The sequence below is a fragment of the Channa argus genome, chromosome 9, assembly GCF_033026475.1.
Source record: "Channa argus isolate prfri chromosome 9, Channa argus male v1.0, whole genome shotgun sequence".
In the NCBI taxonomy this organism is placed as follows: domain Eukaryota; kingdom Metazoa; phylum Chordata; class Actinopteri; order Anabantiformes; family Channidae; genus Channa; species Channa argus.
Genome location: NC_090205.1, coordinates 10233898 through 10259752, shown reverse-complemented (window position 1 = coordinate 10259752; position 25855 = coordinate 10233898). Strand labels below are relative to the sequence as shown.

The window sequence follows — 25855 nt, the reverse complement described above, 5'->3', positions numbered from 1 at the left end:
GACTGACTTGAATCATTTTATTGACATGACCCAAAGTAGTTAATTCAAATGTTATCAAAAATTTAGTGGTGTAAATATGCATATATTTTACTGTTTATTCAGTAATATTGATTAAAAGAATTAGAAACGTTTAGACTTTATTAGCTGGTTGAACAAAAAGCTTGTTTGTGGTTCTCAGTTGCGAAATACGTGGTGCTTCATGCATTGTTATTTTAGTGAACTGACACTGTTGCACTCGCTCTGCTGTACCAATGGGAGGTCAGAAACTTGCTCAATCCTTTCCTTAAATTCACTATCCAACCGCCACATTCACACACATGGAGATACACACAAACCCATGCACAGGAAACAAATCAGCAGCTGGCATTTTGATGGCCTAATTTAAACCAGTGGATATTTTTGAACCCTTTCAATCCCCTGACGTCTTTGCATGTGTGTATGTGGACACAGGGGCATAATAAAGGAAGTTCCCTTATGCGAGGGGAATAGATGGTTTTCCTATTTTGCTTTTAAGATGTAATTCTAAATGTTTACTTTTCCATTTTATAGCAAAGCTAGTCACTGATATGGGTGTTGGGAATGGCTGCACCGCACTTTTGTTATTAGCTTTTAATTCACAGTTCACATTAGTGATATATTATCACCCTGGTTATTAATCTGTTAACACCAAAACTCCACCAAAAGATCCAGCCCAGTCATGTGAACAAAAAAGATATTTTGCACACCATCATATGATTTTGTGCAATTTATGTTATAAATGACCTTGTCTGTTAAATTGCTAATCCAGATGTAGTCGCACCATCCATGTGTCATGTAGTATAACCAGTTCTGCAAAGGCTTGATTGGCCCTTAATTAGAAATAATAATTAATGCAGGATACATCTATGTGGGAACATGTGTTGAGATCAAACAACCCATTTGAAAGAGTTAGAATTCTCACTTAGACCAAATTATCACCTAATAGCTGATGTGGCAGCAAACAAGTAATTATCTGTTTTTGCTTTTAATAGCCCAACCTACGAATAGAGGCACCTCCTTGTTTTTAAAGGCTTTGAATTCATGAAAATTTCCTTGGGTGTTAATGTTTGTAGTGTTAATTTACATTTTAAGTTGATTCTTCCTAAAGAGTCTAAATATTGGTCTAGAATTAGATGTTTTGTATATTTATCTCCCTTTTTTTTAAAACAAATTTATGTGTCTGTGTTTAGGCAGCTGCTTTAAACAAATAATTAATTTGATAGAAAAATATTTGTTTTATGGAAGTAAATCCCTTTTGGTAAAACCTGTGGTCTTTACAGAAAGGTAGGCCATGATCCTTTACTTTAAATTCCTTAAGCCACAAAACACAAGGACTACCAAAGTTAAATCGGCAGATTAAAACCATGCCTCATCGTGCTAAATGACTGGAATACAGATGTACACATAGACCCATAAACATAGTAGCATTTAATGTATCATCATCATAACACTGATTGATTAAGAGATTCCCACTTATGTAATAATGCTACATTAATAATATGGCAGTATGGTGTCCTTTTTCTTTGCTTGAATGAGTATGACTTAAATTAGAGGTGTTCTTCAGCTTTTTGATCCAAATGTAACACATGCCCAATCGTTTTTATAGTGGAATTTTCTTTAAAGATGTCCTCCCATTTTAAGCTCATGTTATGAAGGTAGTGCTTGCTTTTGGGCTACGTTCACCATGAAAACTGGACTATGCACCGAATCAGATGGCAGTATAGGCCAGACCACAAGCAAATTGCCATGCCTTTTAGTCCCATCTTCGATGATGCGGTACTTCCTCAGGCTTTTGTCTCCAGTTTGGGGCACAGCTGTCAGGTTAGGTGCTATCCACGCTCCCCTCCCAAAAACCTAAGGCCACGCGCCGCTGCACCCCAAACACTAAATAGGAGCATTAGACACACCATGTTAAGGGCTGCTGGTGTTTGAGGGTGGGTGTGTGTCTTGTCCCATGGCCAGAAACATGCACATTTTCACACTCACAGCTGCACACCATACTGCAAAAGGTATCTTCTGCTCTGTACCCTTCTATATGACAACAGATTTATTCTTTTGTGTTAAATGTCCCATTGTCCTGTCACTGACTTCTGTTGTGTCTGTTGGCCCTTGACCTTTCTCTCAGCTTTTAATTTCCCCCATCTAGCTACAGAGCTGCACTGTGTGAAAATACCCACAAGGCCTATTTACTCATATTCAATGTTGCAGAATTTGGTTATGCACCACTGGCATCACACCTCAGCAGGGTATGTCTAAACATGAAAATTAATTCACAGCTAAATGCTGCTATATGCAGTCCGAGAGCATTAAAAAAGAGAGCCTAAAGGCAGGCAGGCAGGCAGGGAAGGCAGTGTTCATTAATGTGCAAGGCAAATGGAACAGTTACTCCCCTCTCGCCCCCTGCCCTTCAAAACACCATAGATATGTACAAACTCATATCTAGTATACACAAACTCTACATTAATTTTAATAAAAGGAAGAGACCCTTAAAATAAATAAATGAAAGACCTTGAAACTCCAGAAATATGCGATCAAGTTAACTAAAAGAAGACCAATAGTGTGTAAATAGAACCAAACACTCAAAAGAATGTTACATCATTCAGAGTAAATTCAGAAACTTTGGTTAAGCTACTTGCAAACTGTATATAAAGCAAACATAGCTCCTAAAGTTGTCTTTCTGTAAGTAACTTAAATGATACGATATTTATGGACTGGGAGCTTTTCTTAGTTTGATATGTGAGAGGTCTATATTTGAGACTTTCTGCTGTAGCTATAGTGTCCTTTTAGACCGTCTGTTATGAACTTTAGCATTAAAGTACACAGGCATGACTTTGTCTCTGAGCAATGCAAATGGAATTGCCCCCTGATGGTTTGGAATGCACCCAGCTGGCCTTTAAAAGGTGATAATTGGAAAATACAGGATGAAGCCACAGTCAAAGTGGGGACCTTGTGTTAGATGGAGTTAGCCACAGTCAAGATGGAGGGAAGAGAAAACAGGAAAGATGTACAAGACGTGGGGAGGAGTATTAGAGGGGTCCAAATATTAAATGCCTGTAACTTTTTTGTTATGTGTGCAACATGCTAACAGAATTGAAGATGTGTAATTTCCATTTTGAGTCTTTTTTTTTGTATTTGCCGAACATACAATGCAAGTCATTTGGCAAGAAGTGTAATGCTATACTGAACATGTTGCTTTTGCCTTCAGTAGGCATTGATCAATACTTGCAGGTAGTCAATATACAGCACACTTTACTTTTCAGGTGCTGTATTGTACATTAGGGTATGTCTGGTAAAGAACCCAAGAAAACCTATTCACTCCAAAGCCAAATGAAATAACAGTATGGCTATCTGTGCAAGGTCACTGAGGGAAAGCAGTTACCATAATGGTGACTAAGTTGTTGAAGTGAAACCGTGTGTATGAAGTTATCTACAAAAACGGAGTGTTGTTTATGAAGGAGTCTTAAAATCTAGAAATCTGTTAGCGTTTTTGGAAGTTGTCCCAGTGGCCACAGGATTCTCATCAAATGCTTGAAATAAATTAGCAGTTAACACAAGGGGGAGAGATTTTCATGGTGTATTCTCCAACATAAAAGTTATCAGTAAATGTCCACTTGTACTATTTTCTAATTTTTAACATTTCTTAAAGATGTTTCCTGACAAGTGGCTAAATGGCACTACACAGGTTGTTGGGAACAGTAAATGTCATTTTGACAAACATGGAGACTCGTCTCCTCGACCTAAAAAAACAATCACAAGCAGTTCTCATCTGTGAAGATTAACTTGGTAAACAAGCAAGGAGAAAATCACAAGACATGATGCTTATTCTAAATGTTCACAGGTGAATCCTTCTGTGAAGGAAACATGTATTTTGTTAAGTGTTTGGTGATTATGTTTATTCATTTAGTGTGTTTGCTTGCCTCTACAGATTGCATGTCGATCTGACTTGTGGCCAAAATGTTATGGATTTTTGCCATCATTCATATTGTTATTGCTAAAATATTGTAATATATTCTTACGGCTGTATCAGCTGCCCCTGTTGGTCACAGAACTTGTGAAAGTACAAATGACTGTTTCAGTTACCCTTTTGTACCTGCACTTGTACTCGTACTCTTAAAACTTCTCTGATACAGTGTCCAATAGCACATTAACCTCTGCAGGTAGGCGGAAGTGGGAGAACATCTGTAGCTTGGAGCTGTTTTTAGATAATTTATGTAGAATGCAAGCTCATTTGTTTTAAAGTCTTAAGATCTAGTCAGTAACTGTCGTACTCATTTTTCGCAAGAATATTTTAGAAACATTTAATATTTGCGACAGACATCAGCAACTATGAGGGCTTTATTTAGCAACTCCTTCACCTGACGTTTGCTTTATTTTACTAAGTTATTTTCCCTTGATATACCTGTGTAAACTGTACGGGCCATGTTGGCCGTGCTTTTCCAACCAGGATCTCGACGTAAAACTGTGCTTTTTGTCTTTATTCTTTTTAATTTTTTTTATTCTTTTGTTGAACCACCAGACATTTTTGCTTAAAACGTTCCTTAGACAATAATATCAAAATAGTGTTTCATTTCATTGCCAAATTGTTGCATGCAACTCCAGAGAATATATCATTAGAGATCTCAGTGAAAGAAAGACAGACTGCAATTACATTTGAACATAATTACAACAGAAACACAAAACACAACTGAATTGTTGTTGTTGACTATGCTACAAATGACATCTTTACCTGTTTGTTTTCTTTCCTCTTAATATTTACTCGTTTAGTGATAGTTGCTGAAAGCGCATCACATCGTCCCTTAAGAAGATGATGTTCAACTAAACCCTTTGGATAAAAACATCACTTTAAAATTTATTAATGGAACTACTGAGGGAATGCAAAAATGTACACCCCTACTAATTTATAAAACCTGACACAGCATTCCACTACTTCTCGGAAAGGAAGTGGAGTGGGAAGGTCAGGAGGCCTGTACAGGAGCTCTTCCCTTTACAAGGCAACATTCAAAGCATTTCTTCACTCTTCTCCTCCTGTTAGCCTAACGTAGTGTAAGCCTGTGCATCCGGTTTCCATTACTGCGTTCTCTTTGAGAGAATGTGACAGTGATAAGGCTCTTTTGAAGTCAAGTTTTACTAGAGGACTTCTACAAATGGACAAAGCCAACCAATAGCTGGCAAAGTGCAGCGAACACGTACCTGCTTTTTGTTTTTCTGAGCTTAAAGTTTGAGTTTTCATAGGTGGACATTTCTTAAAGATTTCTAGGTGTGTTCCAGATATCTTTGCCATCTGATTCAGAATCTCTCCCACTGTATGCAGTGGGATGAGACTCACAAATTTGTTTTTATAAAATGAAATGTTTTTTTTTTTTTTGTGTGTGGAAATATTCCATTGAACGCTTTTAAAACACTCTGGTCATGAGTCTACCTCCAGTCAAAACATTCTGCAGCTTGTCAACCATCATGCCCTGTGTCAATTAGCAGACGTTTCCATCAACAATGTACCAACACCCATTCTGCACTTTGTTCAGGAAACTTTTCAGTAACTCCAAATGGAAAATTTTTGACTTCCTGTACGTAAATGGCTGCTATTGCTGTTTACCTTTTAGAAATAAACCAGTTTGATTGTCCAGACTTTTTACACTGACATTGAATTTTATGTTGTTCTCATAACCTTTGAGGTGATCAATGCACAGCTGCACTCAAAGCCCTGTGTACATTACAGGCATGGGATTCACAACTGACTCTGCATACACACCAAAGGCCCTGAAAAAGCATTGGATTCTGAGCTGTACTGACATTATTTGTTTTTGCATTCTAAAGCTGTATAAAGCTGGTTGCCCTATAAACTAATTGTGATACAGGTTACTACAGGCACCCATTGTGCTGGATTTGTTTCATTTTATTCAAACTTTGAGACAAACATGTTCAGTGTTATAAATTGTAAAGTATAATTTATGGCTAAGAGTGAATGGAATGTTCTTCCAATAAGTTATTATAGGTAATTGTTCCATATTGACCTGAAAATCCTGTAGCCATATTAAATTGTTACCAAAATTAAAAAAAACTTTGAAAACTGGCATATAGGTTATTGTACTTATCACGTTCTGTATTTGACAAAGTGAACATGTCTGCATTGATTAAAGTAAACTAGGGTGGTAAGATAAAGTACTTTTAGGGTTACTGTAACAACCTACTCAGTCAGTCCTGGCCATGTCATTTCATAAACAACTCATTTTATCTAGATAAGAAAGCAATTTGGAATGACAATATTGTGGCAACCATTTACACAACAGCAACACCACTGCATTTATCTGTAACCTGACTTTGTTTGATCATGATCCCGTTCGTTATTAGTTTAAAAAAGGACTTGTGTGCAACTGCTCCAGCCTCTGGCATAACATTTAGAAATGGCTACTGTGTATTTAGTGCTTTTAATACAATATTAAAACCTGGAATGAGTTGATGAGTTGGAAATATGATACTTGTTTCCATGATCCTCCCACAAAGGGAAGGAAGGGGCACTGACTGTTGCATACCACCCACCCTCACCACACCCTTAAAAGGCCAGTGTAGGCCAAGGTAGGGTACTGGGCTTTCCCCGTCAGTTTCCACATTGTGGCTTAATCTATGTTTATGTTTCTGAAAGTTTTCTCAACTAATGCACCATTATTAGGTTTGGTACAACAGCCAATACAGTTCATCTCAGTTTACCATTTTAACCATTGTCTCCTAGAACAATCACACATTAGTGTGTGGAATTCACCTACTCTCTTGGGTCGGGAACAGTGAGGAAAAAGTGTTGTTTCTGCAATTGTAAACTGGAATAAATACTTACTTTTTAATAACACATTTTAAGAAAATCTATAGGAAACCGCAAACTTTATGTCTGAGATGGCTTAAAATAATTTAAATACCAAAGTGCTATTGCATTACTGCCTACAGTAACTGAGGTTCTTGTTAGGCTTGTAGTCATGAATCCACTTATCCACTGACTTCAACTGTAATCAGATTTGTAGTTTTCCAGCCAATATGTTTTGTACACCAGCATTGCATGATTTTGATATATTTGCAAATGTAGTGTTTACCTAATAACTATTATATTGTGATGCATCCAGATCCAAGTGTTGCATTTATTGCGTACATTCTTTCAGGTAACAGCTTGGCTGTTTGATGGCATTTGTTCTACAGCAGATCTGATTCTGTATCTGGAAACTCCTAACACCTTATTGCTTCCATCAGATTGTCATACAGAAGCTCACACTGTGAATACTCATAGCTGAAATTTGCCAACTCTTTTGTTAAAAGTTAAAGAGGGGTCAGCTTTAAAACATTGTTATTTATCATAAGTCTTGTTGCACATGGAGGATTATTATTATTTATTTTTTAGCATATTATTTTCTCTGCATATTTTAAACATCAACATTATGAAACAATTACATATTGTCAAGCTCATGCACTTTAATGGACCTCACTGACTCATCAGTGGCTGTGTTGTGGTGAAAGCCGGTAAGAATTCTCTCCATGTGGTGCATAACACCCGCAGCACACAGAGCTCTGACAATCCCAGCTTCCTATTTGCATCGCACCATTGATTTTGCTACAGGAAATGTGTTTCAATGCTGTAGTAGTGTGCAGGCCTGTTGTTGTTAATGTTTTGCTGTCTTTTTTTCCCTCTCTTTATTTGACTGTGATGTGAGGAAGGGGCGGCTGTAGCTAAGTTGGTAAGGCAGTTGTCCACGGACCACAGGGTCAGTGGTTTGATCCCTGGTCCCGGCTATATGTCGATGTGTCTCTGGGCAAGACACTGAATCCCTAACAGCCCTTTCCCATCCCCAGCTGTGCAGTGCTGGTCCAAGCCCGGTACAAATTGGGGAGGGTTGCATCAGGAAGGGCATCCGGCGTAAAAACTGTGCCCAATGAACATGAACCCTGAACTCACGAGATAAAGCCGAAAGGACAAAAATAAAAAATGTAAAATTTGACAGTGATGTGAGGATTAAAGTTGGATAAAACTAACTTTGAGTTTTCTTTTGTCATGACATTTTGCTACATAATGTTAGGATGAATGCAGATATAGATAAACTTTACAAACTTTGTTTTAATGTAATGGCTATTATTATTATTTTCATTATGTATTGTTATTTTTAATTTTTATTTTTGAAGTGACAGGCAGATATAACTAGGAGTTAATGCAGAATATGCAAGCATACCAAAATTGTATAGCTTCCTAGGACCAACTAGAAGAGCTTTTTGCTTTTTTTTTAATTTATTTTTTTGTGCAGTCCAGGGAGGGGCTATGGGCTATTGTGGGGCTTGTGGCCCATATAATACTTCCATGGTTCTGGCAGTCAGATTTTTAAGAAACTTCCTGGTGTGTCAGGATCAATTGGGCTTAAGCCAGTCTTAATTAAAGGGTTGGGGCTGTGCAAAAGTTGAGGGTAAAAGGCATCTCTGTTGGTTAAAAGAATGAAGCTTCTCTTATTACAACAGTACAAGCATCAGATTTTTTAAGTCAAAATGCGTCTTTAAACAAGTCTTAACTGTTAAGTGGTGACGAGACAGAAATTGTCTATATATTTGTTATTCCCAGTAAAAAAATAAGGCACAAATCAGCACCATGCTAGTAAAATAATCTAATTTTGATTGTGTTTGATATTTAAAAAGCAATTCCAGAAAAATGCACGTACAGGGCAGAAGTGATTAACTCAGGCAGAATTCTCACTAAACTGCAGGTTTTTTTTGATGCTTTCTAAAGTGTACACATTGTGCAGAGAACAGTTGATCTTTACACGTTACCCTCTGTAAATCAAAGTGTTTCACTTCGAAGAGCCTCCCTGTTTATTTTCTGTTGTTATTACATGGTATGTTAGTACTAGAGTGTTGGAGACTTTGTCTTAAAAGTATATTTTTCTGTAAATGAGTGTGGTTTTATTTGTCTTGTACCTATTGCTTCACATGTTTTTAAACAGATGCACTTGTAAAAGTAATGCAGTTATCATTTTCAACCACTTGGGGGCACAGGCAACTTACAGGGAAGAGATGAAGAGCTGTGAGGTAGGGTGTGAATGTATTGCATGGTGGTCGGGGGTGTTCATTAATTAAATGGAATATGATCCAAAAGACTGTGCTCACTCATGACATATCATGTCCCACAAGAGAGGACATGAGACAAATGCCACAGATGTCCCTTTTTTCTCTGTCCTGTTTTTCTGTGGTTGTAATTTCCCTCCAAATCCAAACGTCAGAAAGACAGTGCCTTAGTATGTTTTGGTCTCCTGAGTGGATCTTTCCAGTACACCCATCTGTCAGAGTTTTTTTTTCCTGACGTCCGAGGAGGGGTACGGGGGCTAGTTGTGTCTGGGCCTGGGTGGATAGGATGGTGGGGGTAACAGACCAGACGCAGTAAATATCACATCGTAGGCCAAATATCCTAATAGTCGGATCTACTGTCTGATCTACTGTCCCAGTCATATCCATATCCAGCCACACCCCACCCCAGATTGTTACATGTAGTGGGTGTTATGAGACCAGTTTGTAGCTTTGCCTGTCCATTACTTGTTGCCATCTCTCTTTCTCTTCAAACATAGCCAGTGTTGTAGCTTCCTTTAGCAGCCCTTATTTCCTTTCCATTTGTAGAGGGTTGACACCTGTAGAGTTATGGGACTGTCCCGTTTTCTTCAACTCCAAGTTTTACTTGAGTGGATTTATGCAAAAGTGAAAGAATTCTCAAAATGGGCAAACACTTCACTTTCCTTCTGTTCAGTCCACTTTGATGCTGTGTCAGGATTTGTTTTAACTCCGATTATAAAAAACATAACATTCGGGCTCAACAATATATGTTATGCAAATGTGAGACAGTATCATTTGTGAGCAGTAGAAAGTGTTTTTACCTGCAGAATTAATACTGTTAATGCACTCATATCATAGAGGGTTATGTAACTGGTGCAGCCACCTTTCCAGTCCTAATGCATTCAAGCCCCACAGTGTCAGATGGCCCCAGTGATCCAGGGGGCTCAAGATGGCAATGCTGTTTTACAGTCTGGATATGTGTGTCTGTGCGCAGGCCAGAATATGTGCATGGATGCTGAGGTGTTTGTTAGATTAGCTTGGATGTGTGTATCCATATGGTGTAGTGGCGACATGTTTGAAACCTTTTGGCCATGTGCCAAATCTTTGTAATAGACGTGTGTATGTGTGTTTGTGTGTCACTGTCTTTACAGTGAACACTTCCCTCTTATTAATGTGGGATTTATATTCCATATAGGCCTTTTTAGATCATATGACCCGTGTATGTCATGTGACTTTGTGGTCTCAGGCAGCCATAATAGGAGGGGGTTGATTACTTATCCCGTGATGGTGTCAAGGGAAGATGGTTCCAGTGCATGTCTGTTTATTTGCTGTGCTATTGGTTGAGAGACCACTTAAAAGTAAACATCAATCAATCCTCCCCTGGCTCCTTGTCTCTTCCTCTCTTTCTCCCTGTGCTGCCATTACAGACAGACCCAGTGACATGAATTGCGGGGAAAGCTCCCCACCTCTCCTCCGCCTCTTTTCTCCCATGCACTGTAATCCTGACACCAAAAACCGCCCCTCAGAGAACAAGTGTCAGCCTTAGAATAGAGCGTGCAGTCAGCTCCCCCTTTTTCCCCCTCTGGTAAGCATGTTAGAGAGTGCTAATGTTGATGGAGGTGACAATTAACTATACAATGATCACAGTGATGCCGCTGCCTCACAGCCTCGCTAAAGAGATAAGTGACTGATCTCAACATGACTGGGACTGGGCACATAACAGATAAGCACATAAAGGCGCATAGTGCAAGCTTGACTACCAGATGTTCTGCAAGCTTTTTGTTGCATATTTGACTTCCTATCAGCAGTCTATTTATAGATTTTGTTGAGGCTCTGAAAACTTGGGTCTCTTGTCATCTTATAAGTAAGAATGATTAAGCATCATGTATCTCTAAAATTATTTATTTTATTGGAAAACAACGAGGCTTTTAATTTGAGAGAGAGCTAACTTTCCATTTGAAGCAAGTCAGTTGGGAAATACCATGAGTTGTTTTGGAAAAATAAGGACACGAGTGCACACATTGCGACTGCTGCTTCTTCTGCTGCTAACTATTTAGCCAGGTTGCTAGGCACTTAAAGACAGCTTTAAGGGGAAATGTTAACCAGGGAAATGTTTAAGAAAGACAACCTCAGATAATGACCACCTTGCAGACCCACTGTCAGATTGTGAAATGGCCCAAAGATATTTGCATGAAATAAATGAGAATCTCCCTCGCATCCGGCCATGCCACGGCCAAAGGTTTACTGTCACAGATGCAGGCTCCATCTGGCCCTGTTCTCCTCATCTCCAATCTTTAACTGGTGAGATACATCGTTCTAGTTTGTGCTTTATAATGGACAGTGTGTGTTAGAGTGCTCAAGCTCTTGGAGGGAGTATTTAGCGGAATTCCAGAGCTAAAGAAATCGCGTTAGACTAAAATGTCAAAGCATCTCTGACATAATTCATACCTCTTTGTTTGCTTTGTGTGGGATTTCAGGGAATACCTGATTGAAGGGGGTAAAGTGGTTCTCTATCCTGAACAAACATGGACATGGTGACAGCCGTTGAGACAACAAACCTCCACGAGAACCGGGCTGTCCTGCCAACATTCTCCCCGCCTCTCCACTACCAGTAGGATCCCCCTCACCACTCAGCCCTGAGCCCTGGGCTGTGATCCCGCATAGGCAGCATAATGAAGCCATATAAGCCTGTTATTTGCTGTTTTACGGCTTGTTTTATGAAGGTGAGCTGACAAGCAGCTCTCAGAATGGTTCCTGTCACTTTAACAGACAACATTACCAAGAGAAAAGGAGAGCTGGGGAGGAAGGCCAGGGCTGGCTGGAGAATGGGACAGAGCCTTTATGTTAGTCCTGCCCGGGCTTTGATGGGTAGAGGTCTGGCTGCAGGCTATGACTGATACATTTTATGTCTTCCACCTTTTGTCAGGGGGACATTATTGACGTTTGACCTATGTCCTTATTTCCACCTCCTCTTCACTAATCAATTACCACATCGATCCATTAATCAGACAGTGTGATGGCCAGTGAAAGGGCCCTTGGGTATGTGTGAAGAACTGCGGGATAGGCCTTAGGCTATCATGGAGGAGGGCCTTCACCTGTGGAGTGTACTATTCAACGTTTGACCTAACAAGTAAAGCTGGCCCTTACTTTAGAGGTGTTTACAGTCAAGATTCTTTATTCTTGGTAAAAAATAAATACAATTAAAATTCTTCCATATGCAATGTACATCATGCATATTTGTGTAACAAAATTATTGATGTAAGCAAAGTTAAGATGATCTCTTTTTATGCTCATTTCTCTACTGGGTGCACAGACTGTCACAGTTTTTTATTAAGCCTAGAATCCATTTAAGTTATCAAGCGCACATTTATTGATGTGTGTTGCAAAATATTTTTTTTCTTACTTTGGGAAATCAAAAAAACATCCAGTTATTCCCAGCCTAAAGGCCAATAGGGTGAAAACTGGCAGGAAGCCTTTCTTATTAACAGAGCGTTTTTTTTCTATGACTTTTGAAACATTTGCTTAAATTATCAGCCGCCATTACACTGTGTCACTAAAAACAAGGATGCTTTTTGAATGAGAGCAAACATGTTTTTGTTCATCTGACTGTTTCCATGGAGGTTATGCAGTAGCATAATTGTGTTTAGGGCACAAACAGAAACAGATCAGACATGCAGACAGCCAACAGATTAAAACGGAAGCTGCGGGAGCGGAACCCACCATGCTTTGATTAGGTTTGGTTTGGTTTCGGTTTGGTGTGTACAGACTAAAGCCATCACCCCAGTTCGTCTCTGCCCTTGCCAAGTTGTTTGCCAAAACAGGGAAATATTTGGTAAAGAAAGTTAGAGAAAGAAAAGCTGTGGGCTGTCATACTCCACCCCCCCTCACGCTGACCAGAGTCCAGCCGACAGTCACCCAGCTCTTGTGGGTTTAGTGAATTGAGAAGACACTTCTTGTGTGGATTTTTCAATTCTTCAACATGTCATTTGGCCGGGAGTGCTATTGTCCCCTGCTCCTTTTCTCCCTGCTCCTTCTGCTGAGACGAGTCGTGTCATCCCCTCATGATCAGCACTTTTGTTGCCTTTGTTTTTGGCCCTACCTCAGAAGTCCATCTTGTCTTTTATGTCCCTGCCTTTCATGCATAAGGGAACAGTTGTGGCCTGTTGTGGGGCTGTTCCACTGCATTTCCACCAGTGGGGTTTCCTTTCATTCTCTTCAAAGTACTACAATGGGACTCTGAAGGCCTGAATGGCCAATGCAGAGTGCACAATCCTACAGGGCCCGCTCATTTTGTTTTGCCAGAGTCAATAAAAATGCTAAGTTAAAAGCTAACCCCCTTATGCCCTCCTCGAATGGAGTGACTTGTTTGACCTTTTTAACTTCTCCTCTCAATTAAATTTTAATGATAAATCCATTAATGTGTTTGTAGCTGTAATCCAAGGTACACTATCCTGCTCACAAGTAATGTTGATTTTTAATATTAACTCATTTAATTTATTTTAGCCTACACACCATCAAACCTCATGTGAATTGATTTATTGAGTTGTCGGTGACAGACAGCAAGAGAGAAAGCCAAAGTGACAACTGCCACTCACCAAACTAATGAGTAACTCTTGGAAATGAAAGCTGGTATGTCCTTTACATTCTAACTTTTGCCTGTCCAGGGACCCAGATAAAGACATCTCCGCTCTTTTAAGGAGGAGTGGGATTTAACTTGTTTTATGTTAGAGGGATGAGGGATGAAAAGAAGACAAGAAAAAAAGTCTGCTGTCGTCACTGGGCATTACAGCAGAGGCCTTGCATAAAGGCATTGTGTGCCGATTTGTGAGGTCGGAAAAAGCCGGGGACTTTAAGAAGCATTACAGGTAGACAGACATGGGCTGCTGAAGATAACCGCCATGACTTCATCCTCATTGTGTAGATTAAGGCATAAACCCTAAGCTAATGAGACCAGAAAGGGGGAGAAGGCACGAATGGGAGGATGAGTAAGGGGTTTTGTTGAGGAGACATTGTCAGTGGAATTAGCTTTTTAAAGCAAGAAAAAGAGGCATTGATGATATGATCTGAGGGAATTGGTTAAAAATGTTTGCCTCAGTATTGGCACTTACATGAACTGCTAAATGGCTGAACACTGGTCAAAAGCGGGTGAGCTATTCTGCATGTGGTAGCAGGGTACTGCATTTTAATTGAACAGATGAAGAGCATGTGCTTTATGTTGTAATAGGATGTTAGTTTTTTTCAACTACTCAAAACAAATTACATGTCTGATGTTGGTTTTTATTTAGTCTTCTTTTGGAAACTCTGTCAATACGGCCAGTAACCAAACTTGTAACTAGGTGCAGTATGCAACTGTCGGTCCAGCTGTTTCTGGTAAGAGTGGCGAGTCACCAGTAAAGTCTGCAGTACCCTCATAATCAAATCTACACAGAAATGGGTTGATCATCCTCAGCTCCAACTTGCTGGAGGGCAAGCAAACAAAACAGGGAGAAAAAAAAAGAAACACAGAGGTGTTTGATTCTGTCGTGTCCTTGTCTTGTGTGTCTATGCTTAATTTTTCAGCATTTCTTTGCCACCTAATTGTGTCTCCAGACCTGAGGCAATGTGGGCAAAAAACATACACATCCAGCATCATGCTGTGAGGAGAATGGTGTGTGTGGAGAATGCTTCAGCTCTCCTTTTCTTTCTAAAAATACAAAAAGTGTCAGACAGGCAGGTGGACATAAAGCTAGGCAAATATTGATGACTTTTTGACCATTTTATTTCCCACCCGCAGACACCTTTTTGCAGACAGAGGGCCTGTTACTGCTTCAGCAGCATCGATTTTCTCCCTACTTCTTACTCATCTTTATTCCCGGCAAATTTAATCTGGACTCATAAGCAGCCCAGACCTCAGAATGTAGTTTGCATATTAAGAAGTAGCTGGTTATTGTGGGCTAGAAACACAGATCTTTAATTTTGTGCATTTTAGACACAGCTTCTTCCTGCACCACCATGCTGGAAATAATTGTGGAGGTCTACATATTGAGGGGAAGGCTGTCGACGGGGCCCATTTTTGAGTGGGCCACTTGTTGTCTGCTGTAATTCATGTGGTTGGATGAATATTACGACTTGAATTAGGCTATTATGCTACCAGGTGGACGCCAGTAGAGTTACAAATAATGATGATCATCATGTCATGATAATAAAGCAATTACTACAGATTATTTACAGTACTGTATTGTAAGTGTTGACAGACTACAGACTACAGTCATTTCAGGTCAAATGAAATATTAATTTAATTATAATAAATAGTATGGCACAGCTGAGGAAGACTAGTATTTGGAATTGTATTTGTAAGTTATGTATTTTGTCGTTTACATTAAAGTGTCCAACCCTATGACATTACTTTTAAAGCTACACAAGTGGAGCATAAGACAACAAAAATCAAGTTTCATTCAGATAAGAACCAATTTTCTAACATTATATTTAAAACCAATCGTTTTTTTTATTTCTATCTCACTATTGAAAAATGAAATCCATTGCAAAACAATAATCATCCAACCAGAGAAAATCATTCGAAATTAATAACTTACATTTTACTAACACTTGTAAAGTAATATTGAGCAGTAAAACATAAAAATACATTTTCATCACTTGTAAATCATAGAGACATACTTTTACCTGTTACCTTGAGAAGTACTGGTGACACTGGATTACGTGACAGGGGATTTCAGAGATGAGGAGATGGATCTTGGTGGGGGTGGGGGGACAGGAACTGAATATGGTTGAAGTGTACACATCAGTGACATGGTTATCTGAGAGTGGTGGAGATGAGATGTGTAGTTCAAGGATATATAGTTCAAGGTAGATTTATTGCAGTTAGACACTACAGAGACACTGACGGTGAGTGTCAGATCATCAGAAGCTACTCTGTTGGATTGAAGATCAGTTGATAGTTCTATACCAGTGAACTGCTTTGTCCAAGACACACTCTGGTGTTGGAGGAAGACGCACAAATCTGCATGTTAAATGCTGCTCAGCTAGGAGAAGCGTTAAAGAGAAGAGCGTGGATATTTAAAAGAATTTTTTTTTAAGCTTTTAACAGTAAATGATTGTTAGACAACGGGTTCAAATATAATACAATGTACTTTTGGGTCTGAAAAACAAACCGCTCAAAAAACCCCTGTTTCTCAAAGGTCAGCATCATCTCAACACACTCTGCCCAACCCATTTCAGTGCCGCTAGGCCGGGGTCTACTGCTGCCTCTCTGCTAATGAGAACCAATCCCATTCAGCACCGGCTACATTAAATGTGAGATGGTGTAAATAACAATTTTAGGATTGCATGAAATCCTTTGCAGCGTAAGTGCCTGATTTCGTGGTAGCTGTTAAAAAAGTACCCAAAGTATGCAATTCAAATTATTATTATTTATTTATTTTTTTAGACGATGAGGTGGTAAAATCTAAATTTGATATGTTCATTCAGGCTTCAGACACAACTTGCAAATCAGAGATGTTTGATTCACATTAAATTGGTTGCCTAAACCATTTGCTAATGACAGACAGAGAGGAACTCTTCCTGAAACTCTTTAAAGATTTGAGCCTGGCCTTCCACCATGTTTCCTCTGTTTGTAGGTTTGTGTGAGATGTCATGTAATGGCACATCTCCAACCACAAGGTTATGCAGCTAGTCAATATCACAATATGACAGTTTTATCGTGAAGAAAAAATATTGATCAAATGTAAATATTGATTAATATTTGATATGAAATGTCACAGCCGTAGTTCCACTGAGAATAAACCTCAGTGTTCTGAGTGGTTTAAATTGCGCACAGACCCATGCATGCCTACCGTTGGTCATGCAAACAGGCTTTGATAATGCAATATTCTGTCTGTGATTTATATGACACTAATATTACCATCATCCATGCTTATTTAATTAAAATCATCTTTCAGGACTTGAAATAGATCTAGATGCATCAACCTGTCCTGGTGATTTATCATCTTTGCTGTCTAAGTGTTTCGACTACTCTGCACTTTTATTTATCTTCCACCACTGCAACGGCGTCTACAGTGCTTTTCTTGTCATACATTGACCAACGATTTGCCTATGTGCACAGATTTTGCTTTAAACAGCACCATGTTGCATTAGCAAGTTCTCATCAGCTGCTTTGGTGCAGTGCGTTCAGGGACTGAACGGAGTTTAGGCCAAATGTGGGGGTACGTTGCAGTGAGTTAACAAAACTTGAATGTCGTGCAGAATTAACAGGGATTTGCTGATTTTGCTTTAATTGTTATGATATGTGTATTTAATTATGATGCCTAGCCCCCCATGTGATTGTCAAGTGAATGGCTACCTGACCAAATAGCCAGGTCTGTTTTATAATTTAAATATTTAATATAGTCACCATATCTGCCATTTTTTTGTTAACTAAATATCAGTATTATTATAAGTTTCATTATTCGCTCAGTTCAGCATCGAGGACGAGCCATCTTGGTTGGAAGTAGCCTCATATTCATTAAAAATCATAACATTAGCCATCTGTGTAATTACAGAGCTTACACTCTGTGCCAAAACATTAAAAAAAGCACACAGTCTTTTCAAATTGCTCTTATTATATCATGTTTTTATTAAATAGAGATCAGTGAACTTTACTAATGCTACTTTTTGTTAGGCTACACACACCATTTGAAAACACACCTGTTAAAAAGCAGAAAATAGGCTAAAATTGTACAAATAAAGGATAGCAATGCAGGTTTTTGGCTTCACCTTCTTTCCCTTTCTTTTTTGAGTTTTTACCATGTTGAACCTACTCTTAGACTATTGTTTTATACTTCAGTCATATTAATAAATGCTTGCATTCTAAGAGGACATTAAGTATGGCTTTTCAGCTAAGCAGTAAGACCAGAATATACTGATTTTCATTTAGGTATCAACATCCCCCAGGAGTTACACCTACCACTTCCATCACCTTACCCACTATTGTATTTTCACTATTCTCCATTTGCATTTTCCAGTGTTCAATTTGGACCATGTAGCTTTTTGCCCCTCAATTGATTGTGTACATCAATTTTCACAGGTCCAGAGTTTGCATGGTCATGTTCCATAGTTGTCATATTTTCTTCAAGCCTTTTGTGTCCTAATAGTCCAAATAGCTGCTATGTACCTGGAAGTACTAAACTGCTGGAAGCAGCCTGAGTTGGGTTGTACTGCCTGCTCCCACTGCAACATCTCAGTAAAGATTCGGCCTTATTGGGCCTGCAGGGCATAGGGAAGCGTAGATGACAGGATTAAATGGCTATTGAAGTGACTTTAGCCCCTTCAGCGAGAAAAAGGCAAAAAAGAGAATACTTCAGCCGGCTATTTTAACAGAAGCGATACCCCCTCTTTCTTTTTTTCTTGCCAATATGAACATCTGGAAAGCTTCTGATGCCAAGCAAGAAGAAGCTGTGTTGTAGATTGGAATTTTAAATAAATAAAATTCTTAAAAAAGAATGATAGACCCCAAATGGGATGCACCATTGTGTGGGTGTGTGTATATAGTATATAGAAATACGCAGGGATATATACCCTAACATCATATTTGTAAACTAAACCTTTTAGCTTTGAGTGCATGTAGTGTTGAGATATGCTATGAGTGTGTCCATTAATAGTATGATGTTTAATAATTTGGAAATCTATCCAAATAACTGTTTTAGATTGGTAAAATGAAACACCTTTTTGCCTGTGTTTGTTTCAGTACAGTTTCCTGTGCTACTTGAAAGATGAAATGCTTCCAGAAAAAATAACATAGCCACCAAATGCTGTGGTGACCACTGGGACAAGGGACGAGCCAAAGTACAATTTGTTTCCAAATTTGTGAGAAGTGTCCTGGTAAGAGACACTTATTATCATTCCATTATACTCATTTAGTGAAGAAGCTCTCAAAACCAAAAGGCCTAAAGATCGTGGTAAATCATGTGTCAATAAATGTAATTTTCTTCAATACATTACATACTAACATTTTAAATTATATTATCATCTTAAAATGCCTGTACTTTCTTTATTTATGACTATCTGTATATTTATTTACTGAGTGACTATAAGAGCATAATTGTCTATAAAGAGAGTTTGGGACCCACAATGTACATAATAGTGATAAAGGAATAGAGCTTGGCATTTTATAACCGTTACTGCTACACTGTTTTTCCTAAACGTAAAATTCACTGTGGCTCAGTTCAGCCACTGATGCACATACTCATTCACTTTCTAACCTGCCTAGATATTCAGCAGTGTGACTACATTAGCATATGAGTGGCTCAGTGTTTGGGTGAGTTTGTTCTTAACAAAGAGTGCCAAAGCACAGGTCAACATCTCTCATACACTTCAATGAACAGCTGAAGGGCAAACAGAACTACCAAAATGAAACATTTCCAGATTATCACTCTAGTCTAGAGAATGTGGCCTCTGTTTTGATCTTCATTTATAATATAATCCTTGTCAATATTATGAAGTAGAATGCAGAAACAACCTTTTTAATTATGCATTGCCTTTAGTACTGTTGGTTCGATGTGTATTAATGAATAATGTGTTTGCCAAAGACATGTATTTGTGCATTTGTGGTACCCCTGCCTGAGTGCATTGTATATGTGTGGTGTGCACAAAGGCATGTAAACAGTCCCTTGAAAAAAGATAGGAATTTTACACACTTGTGCAATGTGAGATGGATTGTTAAAATAAGAAATTGATCTGGCTTATCTTGGTTTTGGTCTTAGGTTTAAGCTTTGTTGTTAAAAAGGATAAATCTGCACAAAGACCAAAGTGTTGGCTATAGGAGAAAAGCAAGCGCTTTTGAATCTGAGAACCGGGCAATCTATGAGAGATATTGCACTAACACTGGGCATAGCCGATACCACAATTTGGATGGTTCTGAAAATAAAAGAAACCACAAGGAAAACCATAGCTGACAACTGAAGCTTTATGAGAGCTATGAAGAAATTAGTCGGCTTCCATATTAACAACCTCCACAAAGCATGGGTTAAAGTATTGCAATCCACCATTCAAAGAAAAATTCATAAATGGAAGTATAGAAGGCATATTACAAAATGCAAGCTCATCATCATAAATAATTTTCTACATTCTGCGCTGTTCCTAAATCACTCTAACTCCTCACACAGTCATTTTCCAATGAAACACGAATGACTTGCATGACGAAGCAGCTTTTGACATATGCAGAAGCTACGCAGTGTTACTCATGGCTTGTTCTTTGCATAGCTGCTTCCGGAACAGGTTCACTTATCTTTAGTGAGGATTTAATGTTCACAGCAGAAGGAATTCAGAAGTGTACAGAAACAATTTGTCTTACAATTTGCAGAGAAATGTGTCAAAACTAACTGGGAGGAGCTTCACGAAGCAGCAAAATAAAACGCACTACCAGCTCAACAAAGGACTTCATGGGAGGGCAAAAGTGGATGTTTTCAGACTGGCCAAGTCAATCTCCAGACTTTAACTCTATTTAAAATGCATTTCACCTGCAGACGAGAAAACTGAAGGGAGAAGACATTTGAGAAACCCTTTAAAACAAGCTGCCTTGAAAAGCAAGGTTGAAAAATCCAGTATTTTAAAGAAGGGATAAACAACAAACTATTCAAATAATTTTGGTCACTTTTTAGTGATCCGATCTAAAAGGTGCAGTGTTGTTTGTTTTTCGCATATACATTGGGTAGATGTAAATCTCATGAAATAAAACCTGGAATTCCCTACTTTTGTTACATATCCATTATCTGATATTAAAACCCAATGTCTTATTGTAAAGCAGATACTAATGAGCTGGCCTTGGCATTCCAATGCTTTAAAAGGTGTGTTTATGTATATGTTTATTAATGTATATTTTTGTGTCGACAGGAAGAAGTGTTGGCTCCTGCTCACAGCCTGGCAGTTGTATACAAAGGCATGGCGTCATCACCATCACTCTGCAGGCTCCTCGCTGCGATACATACCCCGCAGGGCGGTTCTCTACTGCCCTGGCAATGATGACCGAAAATTGAGGAAACTAGCCTCCCTGGATGTTGACTGTGCCGTGTTGGACTGTGAGGATGGTGTAGCCCTCAGCAAAAAGGTACAAACTACACACATGCATACATAAATAAAATGCAGGATCAGGATCATATGATCAAGTCAGCAAGGAGCACACAGACACACACGCAGGGCTGTGTGTTTCTGAATGATTTTAATTCTATCTCCCTCCCTCAGACAGGTGCTCGGTCTTAATCACTGTAAGGAAAACTACCTAAGTGAGATGTTTAAAACAAGCATGTTTCACCCCATTATGATTGTATAAAGGCTCTGGTTCCCCCCCCCCTATCAGTCCTTTAAAACAAGGTGACCATATCCCACTGAGCAAACAGTGGGAAAGCACCAGATGCAGCAAGTTAAAAGCATTCTCCTCCCGCCCACACAACCTCCCCATTGGTCCTCCTGAACTGCCCATGAAATTGTGATTGGAGAGTGGGCTAAAGAAGGGGGCTGGGTAAAAAGTTAACTAACAAAGGTTTTAAGTCATGATAATAAAGATGATTGATATGGCTGGAGGCTGTTCCTGTAGTAGACAAAGACAATAAGATGATGGCTTGTGTGACTGACAGGATAAAACTGTGACCCTGTGATGCAGTTGGTGGATGTCAGCGCTTCCGTCTTTATTATGTGTTAGAGGGGAAGAAGGAATGCAGCTCTGAAGCAGCCATTCAGACTTGAGAAGAATTTAGATGCTAGACTCTTAAACTGTCTCCATGTGACAGGTCCATCTCTCTTTTTCTTTTTTTAAGTGTCCTGCTCTACCCTACTTATTCCCTTTACTACCCCATTCATCATACAACATGTCTACAATATTATTTCCACCAGAGTGTGCAGGAAGCAGATATGGATTTTTAGTTTCTTTCTTTCCTATCTTTTGAAATTCCATTTCTCTTTTAGCAATTAGTTGACAGGTTGTACATGTATTGAATAGTATTAAGCCTTGTATGTGCTATTAAGTGTAAACGGGGAAAGCGACATTGGGTACAGGGCAGTCCGGGCTCCCTTCCCATGCTGAATAATTTCCACTCTGATTAATGCAAATCAAAATACCAACAATGAATTCAGATAAATATCACTGTACCCTAACGGCTTCCTGTCTTACAAACCCCATTACAATTTTTTCGTTCTGAACTAGCTACATCATCATCACATGGTATGAACCATGGCATCAGAACAGATTTCATCCATTCATTGGCACCATAGAGTCTGACACAGCATGCAGAAATGCCGCAATCTATTATGTTTTTGCAAGCCATAGTGTGTTATATAAAATTAGTTATTTACTCAATAACAAAATGTACTAGTCCTACTCTCCCCATTTCTTTAAGTCACACACTATTTTTTTTACTTACTCATTTTTGCCCAATTGGAAATCCACGGGGGGTTGTTGTGTAGTTATATCATCCTTTTTATATGAAATAGTTACTCCAACCTCTGTTGGATAAACCATGATTTAGGTAGGGATGTGTATGTAGGTTGCCAGGGAATAACAATAAGACATTTATTTTGACTTTTAATTTTCATATTTTGAAATAAATTGCGCATGAACACTCGTTATCATTCCTTTTCAAATCAAAATGCAAAACAATTGTCACTAATGGGCATAAAAATTTGTGTGACTTAACGGAACAGTTTTACCAAGTCTACTGTCTGACTCCGTTAACTGACCACAACAGATGCACCCAAAGCTACCATACAGTTTTTGTGGCTTTAAGTGATGTACGAGCTGCAGTTCAGCACGTATTGGAAGATCACACAACAGTGAGTCTGTTAAAGAGTTGGTGGCAACAGTTCAATAGAGTTAACTTTGTGTGGGTTTGTAGAAATTTTGTGTCAGCAGTGTAAGCAGCAACACATACAGTACATCTAAGAACAACTATTGTTAAAACCATTTTACTGCACTGAATAAAGCTTAACGTAACTGAGGCAATATGTCTGCATACTGATGGAATGCTGAAGCTGTTGCTAATGTGTATCCTTCCCTAGCCCACCTTTAATACATAAATACAAGATTACCTTAGGTAAGCTGTCCAATTAGCAACACAACCTGTATCTTTTTGTTGTAACTTTTTTTCACTATTAATAAGACAACCGAGTAAAACATTTTTTAAAAATGGTAAAAATATTACAAAATAAAAAAAAGAATTAGCCCTTTAATAGAAGCATTTCATGCAAATCAGATACACATGTTGCTGGATACATTTGCATTTGCACGGGTTAACAAATACCCAACTTGACAAAAGTGTGTTGATGCAAAAATGTGAGCCCCTGACACTAATTTGTGGTAGGCTTTCTTCTGTTTTGGGAACAACTGAATTGTAAATAGTACAAAATATCAAATTTATTATTATATCAGCATAAGCCCTTTGAGATGTATCATCTTATTTTCAAAGGAAGTCCCATGACACACTCATAAAAACAGAGAACAAAAACAGTTCAGAAAACAAAGAATAACACATAACAGCAATGGAAACGACTAATTTAAACAATCTACTCAATAACAAAGCTGAAAACACAGTGTCGACACAGTAATTACAATAATAAAAACTGTTACAGTTGAATATAGGTAGATTAAGAATGTATTAGGATAATAGACCTACATGATTCATTTAGGGTGGAGAATGTGCATTTACAGGTAAATTATTCCAGTCTGAAAGAGCACTAGTATAACCTCTTTTAGAAAATTTCTGACACCTATAGGACCATATAGAGATGTTGATCAGAGAATCATAGCAACCATTGCCATAGTTTAAATGAACTTATTCATGGATAAATTGATACACAAGGGAATTGTTGTGTTGTATCAGGAGAGCGCCATTCTCAAATGTTGTACAATGGTGTGTGTAAGGTAAATACATTTCTGCTAAGTATGTAGCTTGTGAAGTGGGTCTGTGTCCAACTGGTGAAAATTAAGCAGCCTCAACAGCTAAATGTTAACCTATGCACCATCATTACAAGCTGAAACCAGAAATGTTTGGAAGCAACATGTTTCTAATACAGGCAATCATTGTAAAAGGTTTGGCTTTATTGAGTTGTAACTTACATTAAACGGACATTTAGATTTGTATAATGTTTTGAAATGATTTCAAAGATTTGGGGGCTCAACAATCACAAAATGTGGAAAACAAAAGTGTTCCCAAAATAGAACATTGAGGGACAACTGGTTTAGCCAACAGATTTCTTTTTATTAAAAAAAAAAAAAGAATTCAGTAACCTGCAACAATTGTGTATTTGAAAAGAGCTTGGGGCTCATCCAAAAGAAGCTTATCTAAAAGAAGACCTTAATCCTTGGTCAAACTCTTAAGTGAATTTAATAAATATGGCTTCTGTGAGATTACCAGTATAATATGCTGAGAAAGCATCATTTGTGAATAACACACACTCGGTAATCAGGTAAACTTCCAAAACCATACATAAAACAAACTTAAATTGGAACGTAGTGTTCATGTACATAAATGACAAATTAAACTTCTTATTGTAGTAGTGTATGTTTGAACTAAAGATTTTTTGTCAGTTTCTTCAGTGTATAAAATATCTGTGATCATATTCCCCTTACGAACTGTGCAGTCAGCACTGTATATTCAACAATGGTCTCCTAATGCATGTCTGATGCTTTCTAGGGAGAGAGAGAATAGGAGCAAAGCAGTGATTGAGCTTGTTAATGCCACCCTGAACCTCTTGTCTTGGTGAAAGCTACAATGTACTAGGTGAAAAGCAAGGTTACTTCCTGGGTATGCATGAATCAGCCTTAAATGGGGCTTCGGCCCCAAAACACCCCCTATTATGTGTTCATTAACGTATTCTTTTCATTATCTTTCACCTTCACCTTAAAACAGGAAAAGATATTCATGACAAAAAGGTATGCGATGAAGGTCACTCCACCACCCCCTCCCCGAAAATTGAAATCCGGGAGTGCCCGCTTTAATTGCCTGTCGCTTTGACTTTAAAAATGTCTGCGCTCCATCTTGGCAGTAATGCTGGCTGCTGAAGAGGCAGAGAGATGAGAAAAGGAGTAAAGGGTAGGAGCCACCCAGAGCTTGCTAACTGTCACCATGGATCCAGAGGGGAGAGAAAGAGGACGAGAGAGGGGAGGGAGGACAAGGCTGACTGCTCTTACACTCTTACACATATCATCATATCTGTATGATCAGTGGGGTGGTGGAAGAGGGAGGGCAGGTTGAAACCCCAGAGCGGAACTGACGGCTACACCTGTCCTCTCTCCTGCTCGCTCCCTCGCTGCCTTGCTCTTTTGTTGTCCCTGTTTCTTGCTCATCTCCCTCTCCAGGGTCCCCTAGGTTAAGATTGTTTATCTCTCTCTCTCATGTTCTCTCTCTGTCTCTTAGTGCCCTATGGTCCAGTATTCCTCCTGGTGTTTCTCCCTCTCTTTTCCCCACATGGGTCCCTCCATCCTCTCTGACTCCCCCCTGCCTCCCTGCCATAGAGATTCTCTCCTAATCCCTGGAAGTTTGGAACTAATGAACTAACTGCTGAGCTGCTGCCACGGAGCTTGGTCCCAAACTATACTGTACTTCACACTCGATTTCCTTTCCAGATGGCATGATGGCGCGGCGACACGACGGGGAGCACCTCTAACACACCAGCACGTGCCTGCAAATGCACAGGAGAACACAAGACATACACTGTATAAACATACACGTTTGCGTATGTAGACCTATACAGGCAAATATTTAAACACAAGTGCACACATGTGCACTTGCACAACATGTTACAGCTGGCAACC

General features: G+C 38.9%; 1 protein-coding gene across 1 annotated transcript in view; it reads left to right on the top strand.

Moving 5' to 3' along the window:
• The window catches only part of clybl (citrate lyase beta like), a 59208-nt gene that overhangs the window by 8954 nt on the left and 24399 nt on the right, over positions 1 to 25855 (top strand). Inside the window, exon 2 of the mRNA XM_067516662.1 lies at positions 20944 to 21157. Within this exon, the coding sequence (XP_067372763.1) occupies positions 20944 to 21157 (214 nt within the window). The remainder of the gene's footprint in view (positions 1 to 20943; positions 21158 to 25855) is intronic.